General features: G+C 57.3%; 1 protein-coding gene across 9 annotated transcripts in view; it reads right to left on the minus strand.

Moving 5' to 3' along the window:
• MPRIP (myosin phosphatase Rho interacting protein) overlaps nucleotides 1-17,017 on the minus strand; it is a 153,170-nt gene that overhangs the window by 17,265 nt on the left and 118,888 nt on the right. For 7 of the 9 annotated variants that reach the window (XM_073881824.1, XM_073881825.1, XM_073881822.1 and 4 more), the window contains 5 exons: nucleotides 16,305-16,414; nucleotides 12,654-13,218; nucleotides 10,738-10,854; nucleotides 4,274-8,155; nucleotides 667-814 (listed from right to left, as the gene is read on the minus strand). In XM_073881824.1, coding sequence (XP_073737925.1) covers nucleotides 667-814; nucleotides 4,274-8,155; nucleotides 10,738-10,854; nucleotides 12,654-13,218; nucleotides 16,305-16,414 — 4,822 coding nt within the window. The remainder of the gene's footprint in view (nucleotides 1-666; nucleotides 815-4,273; nucleotides 8,156-10,737; nucleotides 10,855-12,653; nucleotides 13,219-16,304; nucleotides 16,415-17,017) is intronic. The other 2 variants (XM_025863886.2, XM_025863885.2) reach the window with 1 other exon arrangement.

A 17,017-nucleotide genomic window follows, 5' to 3' on the forward strand; every position in this document is an offset into this window, starting at 1 on the left:
TGGGTTAGCCTGGTGATGGGTATTAAAGAGGGCACTTCTGCGTGGAGCACTGGGTGTTACACGCTAACAATGAATCATGGAACACTACATCACAAACTAATGATGTGATGTATGGTGATTAACATAATAAAAAAAAGAAAAAAAATCAAGCATGAGTTTATACAACAAGCAGGCTTTCAGGGTGGTAGGTTTTTCCTTCATCCTGAAATAGGCCAGCACTGTAAAGCACAAGCACATAAAGGGAGCGTAACACAAAACCGACGGCACGAAGGCTTGCTCAGGGCAGAGCGCGTCGGCTCCGTGGTGAAGTCTGTCACCAGGCAGGAGCTGCAGCAACGCTGGGCTCTGATGTTCTCGGCACTGCAGGCAGAGGTGGGCTTATGCAGCGCGAGGGCAATGCCAGCGCGGGGACTGGCGAGGCTGGGGACAGCCCCTCGGGTGTCGCTGGGGGTGCCGGCCCTGGGCTCGCAAGCTCTCAGAGGGCTCCTGAAAGCAGCCTCTTCCTTGGAGGGGACTGTGGAAGGCTTGCCTTGGATAACCAAGCCGAAGCCTCAGCTAAAAGGCAGCGCGAAGGCTGCTCGCTGCCAAGCTGGGCGGTCAGCTCGGGAAGCCTGCCGCCTGTCCTGCCCTCGGCGTGAAAGTGGCCCGTCCCGGCCCAGCTCCCACCTGAGATAGTGGCTGCCGTCTCCTCGGCCAGGAGGCGATCCTTCTCCTCTCGCAGCTTCTCCAGCTCCCGCTGGTGCTGCCTCTGCAGGTCTTCAATCTTCTTCTGGTGCGTTTCTTCCATGGCTGCAAACCCTCGCTCGCACGTGGCCTGTAAGATGCAAAAGGGACTCCGTGGATTTTTTTCCCCTTTACTTTTGTGCTGGATGTTCTGTTTATCATGAAGCCAGCAGCCTGGCCCCTCGAGGTGCACTGGTCCAGACAGCATGCTCCCTGTCCTCTGATGGCTGTCTGCAGACGCACACTGATGCTACTGGGCACCTAATGCTATCGGAGCATTTGGGAAAGAGAGTTTACATAAATTCTCTTATTTAGGTGCTTGTTCGGAATCCTGCTTCTCTGTGGAAAGTCGGTACTGTGGGTGGGAAGTGGCTACAGTGGAATTTAAAACAGCCAATCCCCGACCTTTATAGAATCACAGCTGGGCAGGACTGACAAGAAGGGAGAAGAGAGTAAATGTACGGAGGCTGGCTGGGTCTGGTTTGAGATACACAGCAAGAAGCTTTCAGCACCAGACAGGGCATTTCACAAATAGTCACAAACAGCGATAGGTCTTTGTCAGCTCTTAGAGGGAGCCAAGACCATCCTGTGAATGACGGGTATTCCGGTGAGGACTGGGCAGGGGGTACATGGAGCCAAGAGGCCTGGCCCCGCCACTAACCAGCTGGCCACCTTCACCTGGTGTCCACTGAGGGAGTCAGATTAGGCTACATGATCTCTTCTCTTCCAGCCTGCACCTTCCTTCTTCCTTTCTCAAGGAGTACAAAGAAGGGCGCTAATTAACTAACTGAAATGAGACATACAACAGAAGGGCTCTCCACACTTGTCCGTGCCTTGTTACGACACAGGCTGGATTATTACCTGCGCGTGGGTTTGGGGGAAGGACACAGGTACCCGTGAGATGGGGTCCAACCATCCCCACACACGCACACAGAGAAGCCCACGCCTGGCTTAGCGGAACACTCTTACCAAAGGTGCAGGAGACTGTGCCGCACAACTGTGAGGGGTCTGTGCGCGGCTTTCTGTGCATGGAGGCACACTTTCTGTATAAATCCCTTGCAAGATCTCTTTCAGAGTAGGGATCAGGCCTTCCAGTGATTTTTAAAAAACCAGAGGAGTACGGCCATGTTACATTCGAAATGCAAAGTGGGGGGTGGGGGAGGCTCTTCTCTCCCGACCTATATACTATTTGATCAAACTTCTTGCACCTGGATTCAAGAAAGGGTAAGAAGAAATCAAACCACCACACTTGGGTGTCTTTGTCTGAGCCCCCACGGTCCTTTCTGAGATACTTCATTCAGTATTTTCGAACAGTCTGGACTTTACTGCCACAGACTGGCTGCACTGGGCCACTGGTCTTAACCGCTGTTCACCGCTCACTGGGCATTCCTTCTCCCAGGCCACCCCCCCCCCCGGAAGCCGCTGGCCTCCTGTTACTGCCCTCACACCACAGGACAGCTGGAGGAGTCCTGGGCTGTGGCTCCCAGCCCTGGGCCCACTCCAAGCCCCTCAACTTCCCTCCTGCATACTTTGGTTCACAGTAAGCACACGGCCAGTAGGTCTTTTAGGGTTTAGTTTGATTGGGCTGGCTTTAGAATATTTGAAGTTAAGGGTGAAAACTCTTCCGACAGAAACACTGAATTAGCTTTAAAGACCAGCGGCTTCCTTGGACAGCATGTGTGTTAAAAATGATTTGCCTATAAACAAATTTGAATTTTTAAGCCAGCCATCCCTGGGATCAATCCCAGTTCCTCAACAGCTACTGTGCAGAGTTGTGAGGGAAGGTGTCAGCCTGCAGCAGTCAGAAGAGGGGCTGTCAGGCCAAGACCCTGGTCTCCCTGACCCGGGCAAAACTGCACAAAGAAACAGCTATTAGTCAGAGGCCCTCAAGAGTGCTATTTAGCTATGATGCCTGCATCTCAAGGGCGCCAGTGAGGACACCGTGGATGGGCTGGATGCTCACAGTTCACACGACAGAGGATGCACAGAACGAGCAGTGCCCCAGCCCCTACAGACAGGTTTACCAGAAGCCCCCAACCCGCTTCCTTGCTAACTAATGATACGATGTCACCAGTTTGGACCTCAACTACATGCCCAGAGCTGGGTGCTCTGTTGGAAGGGCGCTAAGGACTGGTGTTTATGTGAATTGCTGTTATGGGTGGACCTGGCCCAACTGAATGCTGTGCTCACATGCACGAACCACCACGGGGACACCATTTGTGCACTTTTGGGAAATAGCCCTTGAAGCTTTCTCATGATTCCTAACAATTTTCCAAAGGTTCTGACTGACTTGGAAAAGGAACAGTGAAAATGGCCTCTTGGCCGTCCGAGAGCTTGCTGACGACCACACGTGCTTGTGTTTGGTCAGAGGGCTGCGTCGTCCCCTGGACGTAGAGAGTACACTGTTGCGGACTCACAGCACATCTCTCTCACGCTGTCAGGGCCACAGAAAACAGCCCCGTGGGCGTCCTGCTGGAGAGCAGCATTCGCGCCACGTCTGGCAGGGGCAGCCAAGCAAGCTGCCCACAGCCCGGGAGCCAGCTCTGCGCGCTGGCTGGGCGAGGCGCCATCCTAGCAGGGGCCTGACTGGGGATGGAGGGCTTTCAAGGAGCCCGGCCACTTAACTGCGTGCAGCTCCAAGGGATGGTGCGAGGCTCAGGGGCAGAATGCTGAGAAGCTTAGGTAAAGTGCTGGGCAGCCATGCTGCACGCATGCAGGCAGGCGTGTCCAGCTCTAATGGGGGTGGGTGAGAACCTGGACTGGCCCACACAGCCCAAGGCCCCGAGAAGCCTGGGAATGTCACCTTTACATGATAGGGCCTGGGTATTCTGCCTAATGACGCAGAGTGCGAAACGGAGTGGGGGTGCGGGGGTCAGGTCATTTCTCATAGCCCCCAGAGAAGGAGCACCAGTGGCCGAGAGGTGTGTTCAGTAGAAAAGCCCTTCTTCCACAGGGTGCCTATCAAATGCCAGTTCCCCACAGGGAGCTGGACACGAGAGTGGCCCTCGACACTGTCTTGTAAATAGCCCCATCTTTTGGGAACCCCAAATCTGCTCCCTTAGGGCATTCAGGAGATAGCTGTCTACGGGAGCCTCTGGCCCATCTCTCCTGGGTTCTCCTCCTCAGGTTTGCATCTGTACTGGCCTGGAGTGGGTTCTGTGGGGATGGAAGAGTGGGCGAGGCTGGGACGGGGGCAGCAAACGCTTCCCCTGCTGGGGGCACTGGGAAGGACCAGGCAGAGCCATGCTCCCTCTCTCATGGTGCTCCTGTTCTCCTTCTGCCAGTCCTCCCCGGGGGTGGGGTGGATGTTGAACAGGAGGCTAGACCCTCAGCCAGGCCCTGCTCTGAGACCACACCACGCCCGCGAGGAGTCAGGGGAGGGACAGAGTATCAACCTGGCTCTGCTTGGACAGTAACTCAGAGCGGAGAACCGTGTCTCAGCTCCACCTGAGAGCCCTGCGTACCAGACGCTGCCCGCCCCGCCCTGCCGCCCCAGCAGAGGAACACCTGCCCCTCCGCTGCCTTGAAAATTAGAATGATGCTTCAGAACCTTAAGGTTCTCGAAGTCTTTCTGGTACTTCTCCCGCAGCGTGGCCGCGTTGCCCTCCAGGCCCTTGTGCTCCAGCTCCTCCCGCATGATATCCATCTGGGCCTCCAGCTCCTGGATGCGCTCTCTCAGCCCTGTCATGGAGTCGGCCTCTCCCTTGGCGGCCTGCACGGCATCCCGGGGCTGGCTGGCGGGCCAGCTGGAGGAGGTGGACCGGTGGGGGCTGCCCGGGGGACCGGGAGCTGGCAGGGCTTCGGGGAGCTGCCGCTGGTAGTGGTGCAGGGCCTCCTGCAGGCACTGCAAGCTCTGTGAGTAGTGCTCCTGCAAGGTCCTCAGCTCCTCCTCGTGGATGGTCTGCAGCTCTTTGATCTTGAGCTGGAACTTGTCCTCCAGGCTCTGCATCTGCTCCACGTGGTGCCGCTCCATGTCCTGCCGGTCTCTGACTGAGGCATCCAGCTGGCTCAGGACCCTGCTGTGCTCGGCCTGCAGCGTGTCCCCTGCTCTGTTCAGCTGCTCCACCACACACCTGATCTGTTCCTCGTATCTCCCTTGCAGGGCAAACATGTTCTCACTGTGCTTGCTCTCCACTTCTTCCAGACACCTCTGCTGATGGTCCAGCTGGGTGACCTTGGCCTTGAGCTCAGCGTTTTCCCTCTCAACGATGGCAATCACTTCCAGGTACTCGCTCTTTTGCTTCCGGAGAAGCTCCTCGTACTCCTCCCTCAGGGCCCCAACTGCTCGCTCGTGCTCCTGACAGGAGGCTCCCCCGCCCTGCCAGGACTCCTTGTAGCACCGGAGCTCCTTTTCATACTCCAGCCGGATTTTGCAGGCTGCGTAACACACCTGAGCCTGAATGATTGCATCCTGAACTAATAATGAAGAATACTGACCGAGGCCTCCCAGGGAAGTATCATAGGAGAGGTTCTGGGATGCCTGGAGAAGCTTCTGACAATCTCTCACTGACTCCACAGGGGGAAGCGAGGTTAATGCGGCAGATATCTCCCCTAGGAGGCTGGCCTTATCTTTAAGCTGCAGGGCGAGTTCTTCCTGAATAGCGACAAGGGCCCCAGAGCTCTGGTCGGACACGGACGCGTAGAAGGGCTCCCGGGAGCCGGCTGCTTCCTGATGACTGAGCACTTCTCCTAACGGGCTCAGGTCCCAGGACGCCTGCATGCCGCCGTCTTCAACATCTGCGGGAAGCCTGAGGGCTTCTGAGACCTGCTGCATCACTCTCTCGAAGTCGGGGGTTCGGTAGGCTCCCAGGATGTCCCCTAGCACACGCTTGTGCTGCCGCAGGGCCAGCTGGGTCCCCCGGAGGGTCTCCTGGATGCTCTGCAGCCTCTGGTGGAAGGACTCCCTCGCCGACTGCAGCGCGAAGCTGAGCTCTGCCCTGACCCACGTGGCGTCTGCCAGGGCAGGGACCAGGGCCTCGGGGATGCTCTGCTGCCCACCTCCCGATGCGCCGGCTGCCTCTCTGCCCAGCGTTCCCAGGTGCTTACTCAGGGACTCAACCTGGCTCCAGAATTCGCCATCCACCAGCACCTTCTTAGCCCAGGTGTCTGCCGGGTCGCCGGGGCAGAGAGCAGCACTTTCAGATTCCAGGGGCAACTTTCCCGACTGAGAAATCTCATGCAGAACGCGCGAGATATCGGATGTTGTGTTTTTTAGAGAGTCCGCTATCCGGTTTATCAGTGAGGCTTCCAGAGCTATTTGATCAGAGAGGAGTTTCAGCTGCTCCTGCTCGGTCAGTTCGGGCCGGGGCAGCCGCCGCGAGCTCGCCTTCCCGAGCTCCACGAAATGTGCTTCCTCTGGCTGAGGCCGGGCCGCGCCGTCTGCGGGAGCGGGCCAGTGGCGCAGGGCCTGGACGGTGCTAGCTAGAGCGCCCTCCACGCTGGCCAGGGGGCCCGCGCCTGCGCCCCGCGCTTCCTCCGGGCCGGCCGCTTGCAGAGAGCACAGCTGCTCTCGGCAGTTTTCCAAGCAAGCCAGAGCCTGACTGTTTTTCACCTGGAAGTCGCCGAGCTCCCCGACGTGCTTTTCGGTGATCTTCGCCCTCCCCTGTCTCTCCTGCTCCAGCTGGGAGGCGAGCGCTCCGACCTGCAGCAGGCTGGCGCGGAGCTGCTCGCGGAGCCGCGCCTCGGTGCCGGCCCACTGCTGGTGCAGCGCCAGCAGGGCCTCCTGGCTCTGGCCCTGCTGGCTCTCCAGCTTTACTGTCACGTCTTTGAGCTTCTCCTCCGTGATGTAGAGCTTCGTCTCCAGGGAGTGGATTATGGAGAGATAGGTGTCGGAGTCGCTGGTGGCAGGGAGAGAGCTGGGGGTGGCCTCTGACGACATGCTCTCCTCTGAGGGCGACCGGTCCTGGCTGGTGTCGGAGGATGTGCTGCTGGTCCAGGTCTTCTCGCACCCATCAGGGTGCGTGTATTTTTGGCACTGAATTGTGGAGAACCGGATTCTTTGCCTTTTGACACCAGGGACACCCTGGTCAGGTTTTGCCGTGCTCTGGAGGTGCCCCTCCCTGTCCGGCACCTCCGACCTCAGAGAGCCCACACTGTCTTCTCTCTTGGGGCTGCTGTCGCCTCGAGCTTCCCCCAGGGCCGCCGCCGGGGCCTCATCCCCGAGCCTGGGATGTGGGAAGGCCGGGGGTGTGCCGGCAGCTTGGAGCTGCGGGCCCGACAGCACAGTGCCGTCCTCCGCCTCTTCTGGGCCGCTCCGTGGCTCCTCCTCCGCGTCCTCTGAAGACTCCTTTACAAATTTCCTTAAAATCTCTTCCTTTGCCTGGAGCTTCATTTCTGTTTCCTCTAAGCTGCTCCCCAAGGCAACCATTTTAACCAAAGCCTCATTGAGGTCTTGATCTTTCTTTTCCAGAACTTTCTCATGCATCTCCTTGATGTGCTTCAGCTCTTCCTCCTTCTCCTTCAGGAGCGTGTGCATGCTCTGGAGCTGGCCGGCCACCCTCCTGTAGGAGTGTTCTAGGCTCTGGTAGTCAGCCTCCCTTCCCCTCAGCTTCTCCTGAAGCTCAGCAACGTCCCCGTCAGACAGGGCGACACGATCCATCAGCTCCTGGAACCGCTGCCTGATCAGGTCCCGCTCGTCTCTGAGGCTCTGGACGTGCTCAGCCAGCTTCTGGATGCTGGCCTCCTTCATTTCCAGCTGCTCCTCCAGCTGGTGTACTACCTCGCTGCCCTCGAACTTGGCGCTCAACTTCTCCTTCTGGAGGACCTCCATCTGCTGCTCGTGGTCCTGGAGCTGGTCCTCATAGGCGCTGGCCTTGTCTTCCACCTCCTTCAGGTTCTGCAGCAGCACCTGCTTCTCCTTCTCGCAGCTCTCCAGCAGCAGCTCATAGTTCCTCTGCAGCTTCTCCTCCATCAGCCTCTGGGCCTGCTCGCTGGCACCGAGCTGCTGGCTGAGGTCGGCGATGCGCTCCTGCAGCCTCTGTACCTCCTTCTGCCGGTCCCTCTGCAGCGCCTGCTGCGTCTCCAGGTCCCGCAGCTCCTGTGTCTTCTCCAGCAGCAGGGCCTCGGCGCTCTTGAGCTTCTGCTCGCTGGCCTGCAGCTGACTGCTCAGCGCGGCCTCGCTGTGCTGCCACTCCTCCAGCTGCTCACGGACCTTGTCCTTCTCCAGCTTCAGGTCACCCTTGAGCTTGGCCAGCGCCTGCTCCTTGATGGCGAGCTCGGCAGCGGCATTGCTGAGTCTCGCCTGGAGGCTCCGGATCTCGGCCTCATGGTGCCGGATCGCGTCCTTGGCCTCCCCGTAGCTGCGCTTCAGGGACTGGATCTGCTGCGTGACCAGCTCCTGGCGCTGGCACTGGGCCTCCAGCTCGCTTTGCAGATCCTGGTTGACTCTATGGAGCCTCTGCCAGGCACCGGATGGGGAAGTGGCCACTTCAGTCTTAAAAAAACCGATTAAATACTGGTTAGTACCACTTGGGCCTCCCAGTTCTGAGTGTCACACCTCTGGCCAGGGTCAACCACAGAAAAGCTCCTTGGTGGGTTTGCCTTTTATCCTTGGCATAATTTTTTTTTCAATTAAAAAACAAATCCAACAAATCATCTTAACTTTTTTTTGGCAAGTAGCTGCTTCTAGGTAAAGAGAACACATGGACAGTAACATCAAACAGCTCTAACCAAGCAGCTTCTAGAAGAACTAAACCAAACAGAACTGAATAATGGAGCACACTGATGAGCAAACGAAGACTGAAGGACAGGAGAACGCTGGGAAGGAGGACAGGGGGAGGAGCAGAGCTTCGGGATCTGTTGTTTGTTTGTTTTGCAAAACAAAAGGTAGACGGCTCTAGGCAACAAACCCTAACAAAGCCGGGACGCAGTGGGGTGCGGGTGGTGGTGCCACTTCCTTCTAGGACGGGGAGAGAAGGAAGAGAGGCAACTGCTCGGGATGCCAGTGAGATGACATCTGAAACATTTTCCTTTGGGAAGTGGAGCCCGTCCTCTACAGTAACAGGAAGAACTAATCTCTACCTGCAAGAAGACAAAACGAGGGGAAAACGGAAACCATGGAGTAAAACATGATAATCAACAAAACAAACAAACCTTCGTGGAATTCAAAATAAGAGAGTGAAGCGTGCAAGAAACAAAACACAAATGAAACAAAACTCCCCAAACTGAAAGCCATGCAGAATAGACAGAACTAATTAATGCAGGGGCGAAAACAACATGAACAAGAGTGAGAAGAGCCCAGCCTAAGAATTTGGCCTGCCTGTGGCTTGCTCTAGGTCTGATCTGCTGTCAGGGAAGCCACAGATGTGACACTCAGTTACGTTAAAGTTACACTCCACGCTCGACTTCCAAACCATGCAAGAAGCTCCTCCCAGCACCACCGGTGCAGTGCCCACCCGGAACGGCTCTCCTCCTGACCCTGAACCCCAAAGGCCCCTCACTCATTCAGAATGACTTGGTTATAAGCATTTTCAAAGCACAAAGGGAGGTTAAGTGTCACCCGTTATTAGAACTAGTGGGAAGGTTTCAAGACACCAGCTCTGCCCAGCGTTGCCAGGGGCTTTGGTGCAGGCTCATGCAATCATCTAGGTTAGACACAGAGGCAGGTTCTTAGGTTAGCAATGTGCAAAATCTGCTGCTAGGATCTTTACCACCTGATGTGAAGTGAATTGGTGCAGGTTTAAAAATCTCCCCAAACCTGGAAAGTCTGCACAAAATGACCGAGGAAGCACATGTAGGAAAAGAGGGATGCCCACCATGGCCATTCCTTGGCTGAAGGGGCCGGGGAGGACCAGGGCACATGGGGCACCCAGGGCCACGGTTAAAGCTGGGGGAGAAAGAGAAGACAGAGGGAACACGCAACAAAAAAATGGCACAGAGATAGGAGGGAAGGTAAACTCTGCCCAGAGGCTCATGTGCTGCCTGGGATGACTTGGCCCAAGGTGGCCAGGGTGCTGTGGTCTGGAAACATTGACACAGACACTTATCACCGAGACCCTGGGTCACTGAGAGCTGGAAAGGTCCTTGGGGTCCAGTTCTAAGTCTACACAGGCAAGGAGGCTGAGGTTGCAGGGCATGGCACCGGCTTCTACCGGTCAGTGGCAGGACCCTGACTGGAGTGCTGTATCCTCAGCCTTGGCTGGGAGCTCACGTTCCCCATTCCATCAACCCAGTCTGCATTTCCCCAGCACTGCGCCAACCAATAGCTCTCCCCACAAGCATATCAGCATGATGGGGGCAGGAGTGTGTTGTTTTGTATCCCAGAAGTCAGATGGGGCCCGGAATGCTACAGGACAATGGGCTCCCCCTGGCCAGACACCAGGGCAGTGCCCGCTGCCTGCTGGCTGGCATGTGGGCATGGAGCTCCCTGGTGGAAGGCATATGGGTTTGGGTCTCAGCTCAGGACTCAGGCTGCTGCCCTTCCCATTAGGCTGCTGGGAGAGTGGGCTGATGGCCGGGCGGCCATACTTTGCCCGGGCACTTCAGCCTAGGCAGAAAAGAAGACGAGGGGCCCCTAGGCCAGCGCTAATGGCCCCAGGTTGCCCTGCGGGTATGGCACACACAAGGTCACGGGTGCAGAACCATTCTAGTTCTACTGTGGCGGTAAGGAGGCACCTGGCTGCTGTTACTCAGTTTCTCCCGTTGGTGAAACGGACCGAAAAACTGTGAGAAAGCCCGGAGAAACCACAGGCACACATGTGACATTTATAATAAATATATACTGCGTACTCTGAGAGCCAAGAGGAAAGACGATCAGGATGATTTCATTACGAAACAAAGAAAAACCCTTAGAGACCGAGGTTTCAGGCAAATTCTCCACACTGTCCCACGAGGGCGAAGCTACAGAGGACCCACGAGCCTGCGAGCCCTGATGCTGGGGCAGAGGAGGCGGGGGGGGGGGGGGGGGGGGGCGGCCTGTCAGGGGCAGCTCAGCCAGGTTTTGCACATTCCTAGCCTGCCTGGGTCCTCACGCTGAAGCCCCAACCAAAAGGGGCCACGGCAGCCCCTCAGCCCTACCTGCAGCACGTAGCCCTCCCGGGCGCTCTGTTCCCGGCCCAGAGCCACCCTCAGCTGGTCCTGCAGGAGCCGGTTCTGCTCCAGAAGGTCCGAGGCCTCCTTCTGGCTCTGCTCCAACTGTGGGCAAAGAGACACACGTTTTTAAGCAAAGCGACGGCAAGGACTAGAAGCAGCAGCACAGCACGGGCCCCCGCGGAGTCTGGCTCTGGCCAGGCCAGAGACACGACTCCCAGGCTGGCCTTCCACGTGGCCACATTTTGGTGCGCGTGCTGATCTGCTGGTCTTTCTCTGCAGCATCTAGAACTGAAGGTTCCGGCTCAAGCCGTATACGACAGCAGCGCACTTGTCACCCAGGGCACCCACATAATTCCCACATGCCCGTAAGGATGTGATGAGCAGACCCCACCAGGAAATGGGTGCTTTGTAAAAGCCCGTGTCAGAAGAAGACCACCCTGCTGGGTCCTTCCGGTTTCCTGAGTGTGGTCAAATAGGCCAGTGCTGCCCTGGGGCAGGCCTCACTCCAGGCCCTGCTGCAGCTTCCGCTGAAACAGTTCCTTTTGACCACTTTTATATAATGGATTCCACATGGAATTCTGTTTGCGGGAAGGGTTCCACAGGATGGGTAAAGCAAACAAGCTACTTCACACTCTTCTTGCTTTCAATGGCTTTGAATTGAGTCATCCATCCATGCACCCCTGCCCTGAAGCCTCCCTCAGGTGCCTACTGGACGCTGGCTTGTGGGGGCCGCCCCGCCCCACCCCGCCGGGGGGCAGAGTGCAGCCAGGCTCCGCTGGGGGCGGCACCGAGACGCCTGGCTTTCACACTCTGCTGTCTCTGACAGATTCATGGTCCAATGTGTGACCTGCGGGCCAGCAGGCCCGTTGACACTTTAGAGCAATGTTGAGTTTGAACTCTGATTGCATCCTGCCTTCGTTACTATATTAATATGTGTAGAAATGGGAAAAAATCAGAGTGCTGGCGTTAATGATAAATGTCAGCCGCATAAATTTAACAGGAAAAAGATAAATGAGGGCAGGCCAACGTGGCCATTCTTCCGCTTTCATTAGCTACTTCTGTAAAGAACACATTTGAAACATACTGAGTGCTCCTAAAAGGCCAGTATAATGCTGTACCTCCCCGTCCAGGAAACTCACTTTTCAGATTTACAAACCCACTACCAAGTTTCCCCAGGTTTGATTTCTGGGTACGTTACCAATGCAGGGCCTGGCCCACTTATCTCTGCATCCCCACAGGGGCCCACTCTGGTGCTCAGTGAATTATTCAGGTCGGTGGCATGACAGCAATCATCTTCCCAGCCTGCCAGGTTCACACCCCCCACCCCCGCAGCAGGGCCTCTGTTTCACATCTTGAATATTCCTCAACATCCAGGATCCAGCCTCTGCCTACTGCTGCCTGACCCGCACCCCCCTCAGATCCCATCAACGGTTACTGGGTTGCTGCAAAAGGCTCAGAGCTCATCTCTGCCTCCAAGTTTGGCCGCTTTGACCCAGGGCCGCCCACCGCATCCGGAAACCTAACTCTGCTCATGCCCCTCTCCTGACTCAAATCTCTAGTTCGTGCCTGTAACGGGGTAGGACAAAGTCCCCACCTGGGTCCTGCATCCCACTGGCCTAGTCTCTGGCCATCCCCAGCTCTATATGGCAGTGTCCCCACTGCATGGCAAACACCTTTTCCTTCTGGAAAGGCCTGGTTACCCCTCCATGACGTGGCACCCTCCCATGCCTCTTGTGCCTGCACTGTACTCTAAGAACCTGTCTGTGTGTCTGTCTCTCCTTGAGCGGTCTGGACCACATGTTCCTCAGTATTAGGAGGCTGAACCACTCAGGCCACCACCAGGTACAGCGGGTGCTGGGGAAGGTTGCTGCACAGAACCCCGCCACCTGTCTGCCCATTACCTCCTTCTCCAGCAGAGAGGTCAGCTCGTGAGCGGAGAGCCGGTCACTTCCATCCTCGGAGGAGGACAGGTGCAGGGGGGCAATGGGCACTTGCTTTTCTTCCCGGAGAGGAGTGGTCTCCACCTGATGCCACCGCTGCTCGATCTCCACGTGGACGTTCTGTGTCTTGAGGTCGGCAGTCACAGGCAGTCCCGGGCTGCGGTCAACCTCCATCCGCAGGGCCGTGTCGTCAGCGGCCGGCCCATCCGTGGCATCGAGCATCCCGAAGCGCTTACGGCGCTCTTCCCGCCGCCGCGCACGCTCCCGCTCCAGCTCGCCGGCCTCAGCCTCGGGGTGGGCGTCAGAAGCCCCCGTGGCGCTGGCCCTCTCCTGAGCCAGGGCCTGCTGGATGGGGCGGAACTCAGCCCAGTCAAAGGTCTTAGAGCGGCCCTCCCGCCTCCGCTCCCGAGCCCGGCTCCTCTTCTGCTCGGGGTCTGGCTCTCCACGCTCCGCCTCTGGCTTCTCACTTGGCCTCGGGCAGGTCTCAAAGGAGGAGCTGCTCCGGTTCTTTTCCTCTGGCAGTGAGCTGGGGGCAAGGGGCAGAGAAGCCTGTGAGGTGCAGCTCCTGGTGACAGCCACCTGCCCTGGAAGGGTGCCCAGCTCCACCACTTTCTCCTTCTATGCGGCTATGGTTCCCACAGGAGAGGGGAGGAAAGGACACTTTGCCTTTACCTGTGTCCCTTACATAGGGGGAGCCTAAACCGGTGCTGAGTGGGGACAAGAAAGGAAGAGCCACAGATGGCTCAGAGTTTCCAGTCTCGGACCTCAGAGGAACCCGACAGAGATGCTGTCGGAGAGTGTCACAACGGAGTCTCCAACAGGCTGCACTGGGCATGGCCACCATCTAAAGGAGATCGTGACGGAGGCCAAACCTGTGGCGTGCATGCACCGGGCAGTGCTGACAGAATGAGTGAGACCGACCACTTCTCCCCAAAGGCTCGAGGGTTTTTTAACAAGTGGTAAATAACCCAATCAGGTCTGTATTTTAGGAAAACCACTCTGGTGGCTGGTGTGACCGATGGATGACAGCATGAAAGGCCTGAGACCACTGTGCCCTGGTGAGAGAAATGGCCCAGGTGGCACCTATGTGCCTGCACCATGCAGTGGCCCACCCCGTGCAGGTGAGTAGGGAGTGGATTCAAGGGCACCTCTCCTTGCCCAGTAAGGAGTCCATGCCTTTGTCCAGTTTGCCCCAAAGCAAAGATTCCCAAAGAGGATGCCCCCTGAGCAAGGGTGAGGTGGGAGCATCAGTTGTGGTTTGAGGCCCCTGGCTGGAGCAGAGTAGCCTCTGGTCCTGCCCAAGCCGGCAGAACAGAGCTGGAAGCCAGCTAGGGTCCCGAGGGCCAGCGAGGGTGGTGCCGTGGGGTGGTGGGCTGGGGACACCTGTCTTTAATTTTCTTTCTTTTTTTTTTTTTATAATAGGCTCCATGCCTAGGGTGGAGCCCAACGTGGGGCTTGAACTCATGACCTTGAAATTAAGACCTGAGCTGCGATCAAGAGCTGGACGCTTAACCAGCTGAACCACCCAGGAGCCCCAGGGAGCGCCGGTCTTTAAATGGGAGTTAAAGAGAAGGGAGCCTGGGAAAGAGGCACCCAAGGGAAAGAAAACATGGTCATCATCATGCTCTGGGTCATGTGTCTCAAGTGCTTCCGGGTGGTGGGACCCGCAAGCTGCCGCTTTAAGACCACATGCGCAGCTGAAGAAAAGTTCTCCAGAAGAGATCTTCCAATGCCACCGAACTGAGAGCTGACCCCATACGACCACACGGAGAGCTGGGGGCAGCAGCCCCAGCTCCGTGACGGGGAGTCCCTGCAGCCCCCGGCAGGAAGCCCCTGCAACTCCCCACCACCGACGCAGGGGGACTACGATGCATTGCTCAAACCTGCCCTCTGACCTTTGTATTTGACTTGGCCCTGTATGCACTAAAAAAGTCCAAGTTTTCCTCACACTCTAAAAGCCCAAATGAAACCAGCAGAAAGGCTGAAGACAAACTGGGGGAGAGTGAGGAGCCCCTAAGTTTGAGACACCCTAATTCTGAAGTAAATTCTAGTGAGGAAGACAATCGCTAAGCCAACCATGTGACACAAATGCAAGACCTGGTCCCTGTGGGCCGGCAGTCCCCGCACGGACCCAACATCTGAGTGTGGCAGGGAACCGTGAAGGTCACCCTGGGACATACGTGCCTGTGCATATGCTCAGGTGTGTCCTCCACTCCTGTTCTGAGGCCAACGCCACATGCTGGCCCTGCGACATGCCAAGCTGATTTCCTCCAGCTGGGCCCCTCAATCCCTGCAAGGGCCAGGCCCCCGTGGAGCAGCTGGGGCCGGCCAGGACACAGCAGGCAGGGGAGGGCTGGAGGCCAGGAGAGGACCTCAGGTCCCCTCATGTCCACCACCCATGCCACTGTGGCAGCAGCCCTGCCAGAGAACCCCGAGCTGCCTCTCTTGCTTTGCTAGGGGGGGCATCCTCAAGGTTGGCCTTACAAAGCTTTGGTCTTTCTGCTCCTGCCTGGTCTCTGCTCCAGGGACCCGAAGACAGCCACTGAGGCTGCCCCATGAGGACGAGAGCACGCCATTCATCTCCGTGGGCAGGACGCACTCCACTAACAGATAAGCTCTCCTAACAGGACACTTGAGAACTTGTCCTGGCCACCAACACCTGGTCTTACTGACAGGAACAACCACCAAATATTCTGTTCACTTAATAAATGAAGGAATGAACAAACAATGTCAATACACCTAGGAGAGGAGATTCTGTTCCTACCTTCTTGCTCAAAGAGGTGCAGTGTCACTAGGAAGCAGGCAAGCCCTTGACAAAGATCTGGCATGGCCACAGCTGCCCCAGGCCGCTGAGAGGCACACAGTGGGCCCTGGGATGCCCCCCCCACCAGGTGTGACCAACAACGTAAGAAAGACACTTGAAGAATCATGCAAAGTACATGACCTGAAAAGTGTAAATGGGTTCTCAGAACAGGTGAAGGCTCTGAAGCCCTCAGCTGAGAACGTCAGAGTTCTGGGCATCGTGGAACCAGTCCCATGCACCATAATCTTCTCTTTCTCTTGAACTGAAAATAGCAGGTTTCTCACCTTCAGGGCAGGAGGAGGAAGGCATGTGGCACATCATGAGGTGTACAAACCACAGAGACTCAACGTGAGGGGAGAACAAGATTTCCAACCCAGTTCTGGCACCAAGTCTCAAAGAAGTTTTTCCTGGTTGCACAGAAATCCAACAGATGGAGGCATGGGGCAAAAAGACCAAGAAAAAGACACGTCCTGGCAGCCCGTGAAGGCGGCACCCAGGGCTGCCCTTACCCCGCCGCCAGCAAGGCCCAGCGCCCGGGCTGGAGGGGCTTTTCCCACTCAGTTCAGTCTCCCCAGGGGCGCAAACGCTCCTTGCACACATGGCCCCCCTGGCCAGGCTTAAAGGAGGAAGAGGTCACGTGAGGCAGAAAAACCAGGACGCCGGAGGGAGACTGCGCGCGGCCAGCCGGCGATGGGACAAAGGAGGAAAGGAAGAGGGCTGTGCTGGGAGAGAAGAACCACAGACCCATGACGGAGCGAGGCGGTGGCTGGCAGGGAAGGTGGCTCCCGCAGGCACCCCGGCTCTCCTACCTCGTCACGTCTGGAGCAGAGCTTGGGTGGACGTGTTTCATGATGGTTTGGATCCAATTCCGCCGGATTCCAGACGTCATAGCAGAAAGAGTGAATTCGCCCTCCTTCGTCTGCACAAAAGACAAGCTGTCATCAGGGACTGTCCCCTCCCTGCCCCCAAAGGACATCCTGTAGGGAGAACTGCAGCCAGGTAGGGGGCTGTCCTAGGAGCACTGTGTGTGCCCCCCTGGAAGAAAAGCCGGAGAGCACAGGAAAGAGCAAATCTGCTTCTGTGGCTGACTCAGCCAGCCTCCTCTGTTTCCTGTGTGCCTACAACGTCCCTGGTCCCTGGATGGCTCGCCCTGCTCTTTCAGGGGCTCACAGACTAGGGGGAAGGAGAGAGCACGACCCGAGAACAAAGCCAGTGTGTGGCGAGCAGTGGGAAGGGGCCCCCAGGCCGGGGACAGCACCGTCCCAGGCCCAGCGGCATGCAGCCAGGCACATCAGGTGCACAGGGCGACGGGGAGGAGAGTGGCAGGCACGGGACTTGGCGGGCAGGCTTGGCCCTCCGGGGGCCGCATCTGTCGGGCTGAGAAGAGGCAGGGAGACCAGCTGGGCTGCCGCCAGGGCAGTCATAGTTAGATTTAGCACGGCGACAGAGAAGAGGGAGGTTCTGGGGCGGTAAAGGAGGTGGTATGCAGTCCTCACTGACAGGATATGGGAGCGGAGGGGGG

The sequence above is a fragment of the Callorhinus ursinus genome, unplaced genomic scaffold, assembly GCF_003265705.2.
Source record: "Callorhinus ursinus isolate GAN/ISIS: 27379988/994484 unplaced genomic scaffold, GSC_fseal_2.0 scaffold43, whole genome shotgun sequence".
Classification (NCBI taxonomy): Eukaryota; Metazoa; Chordata; class Mammalia; order Carnivora; family Otariidae; genus Callorhinus; species Callorhinus ursinus.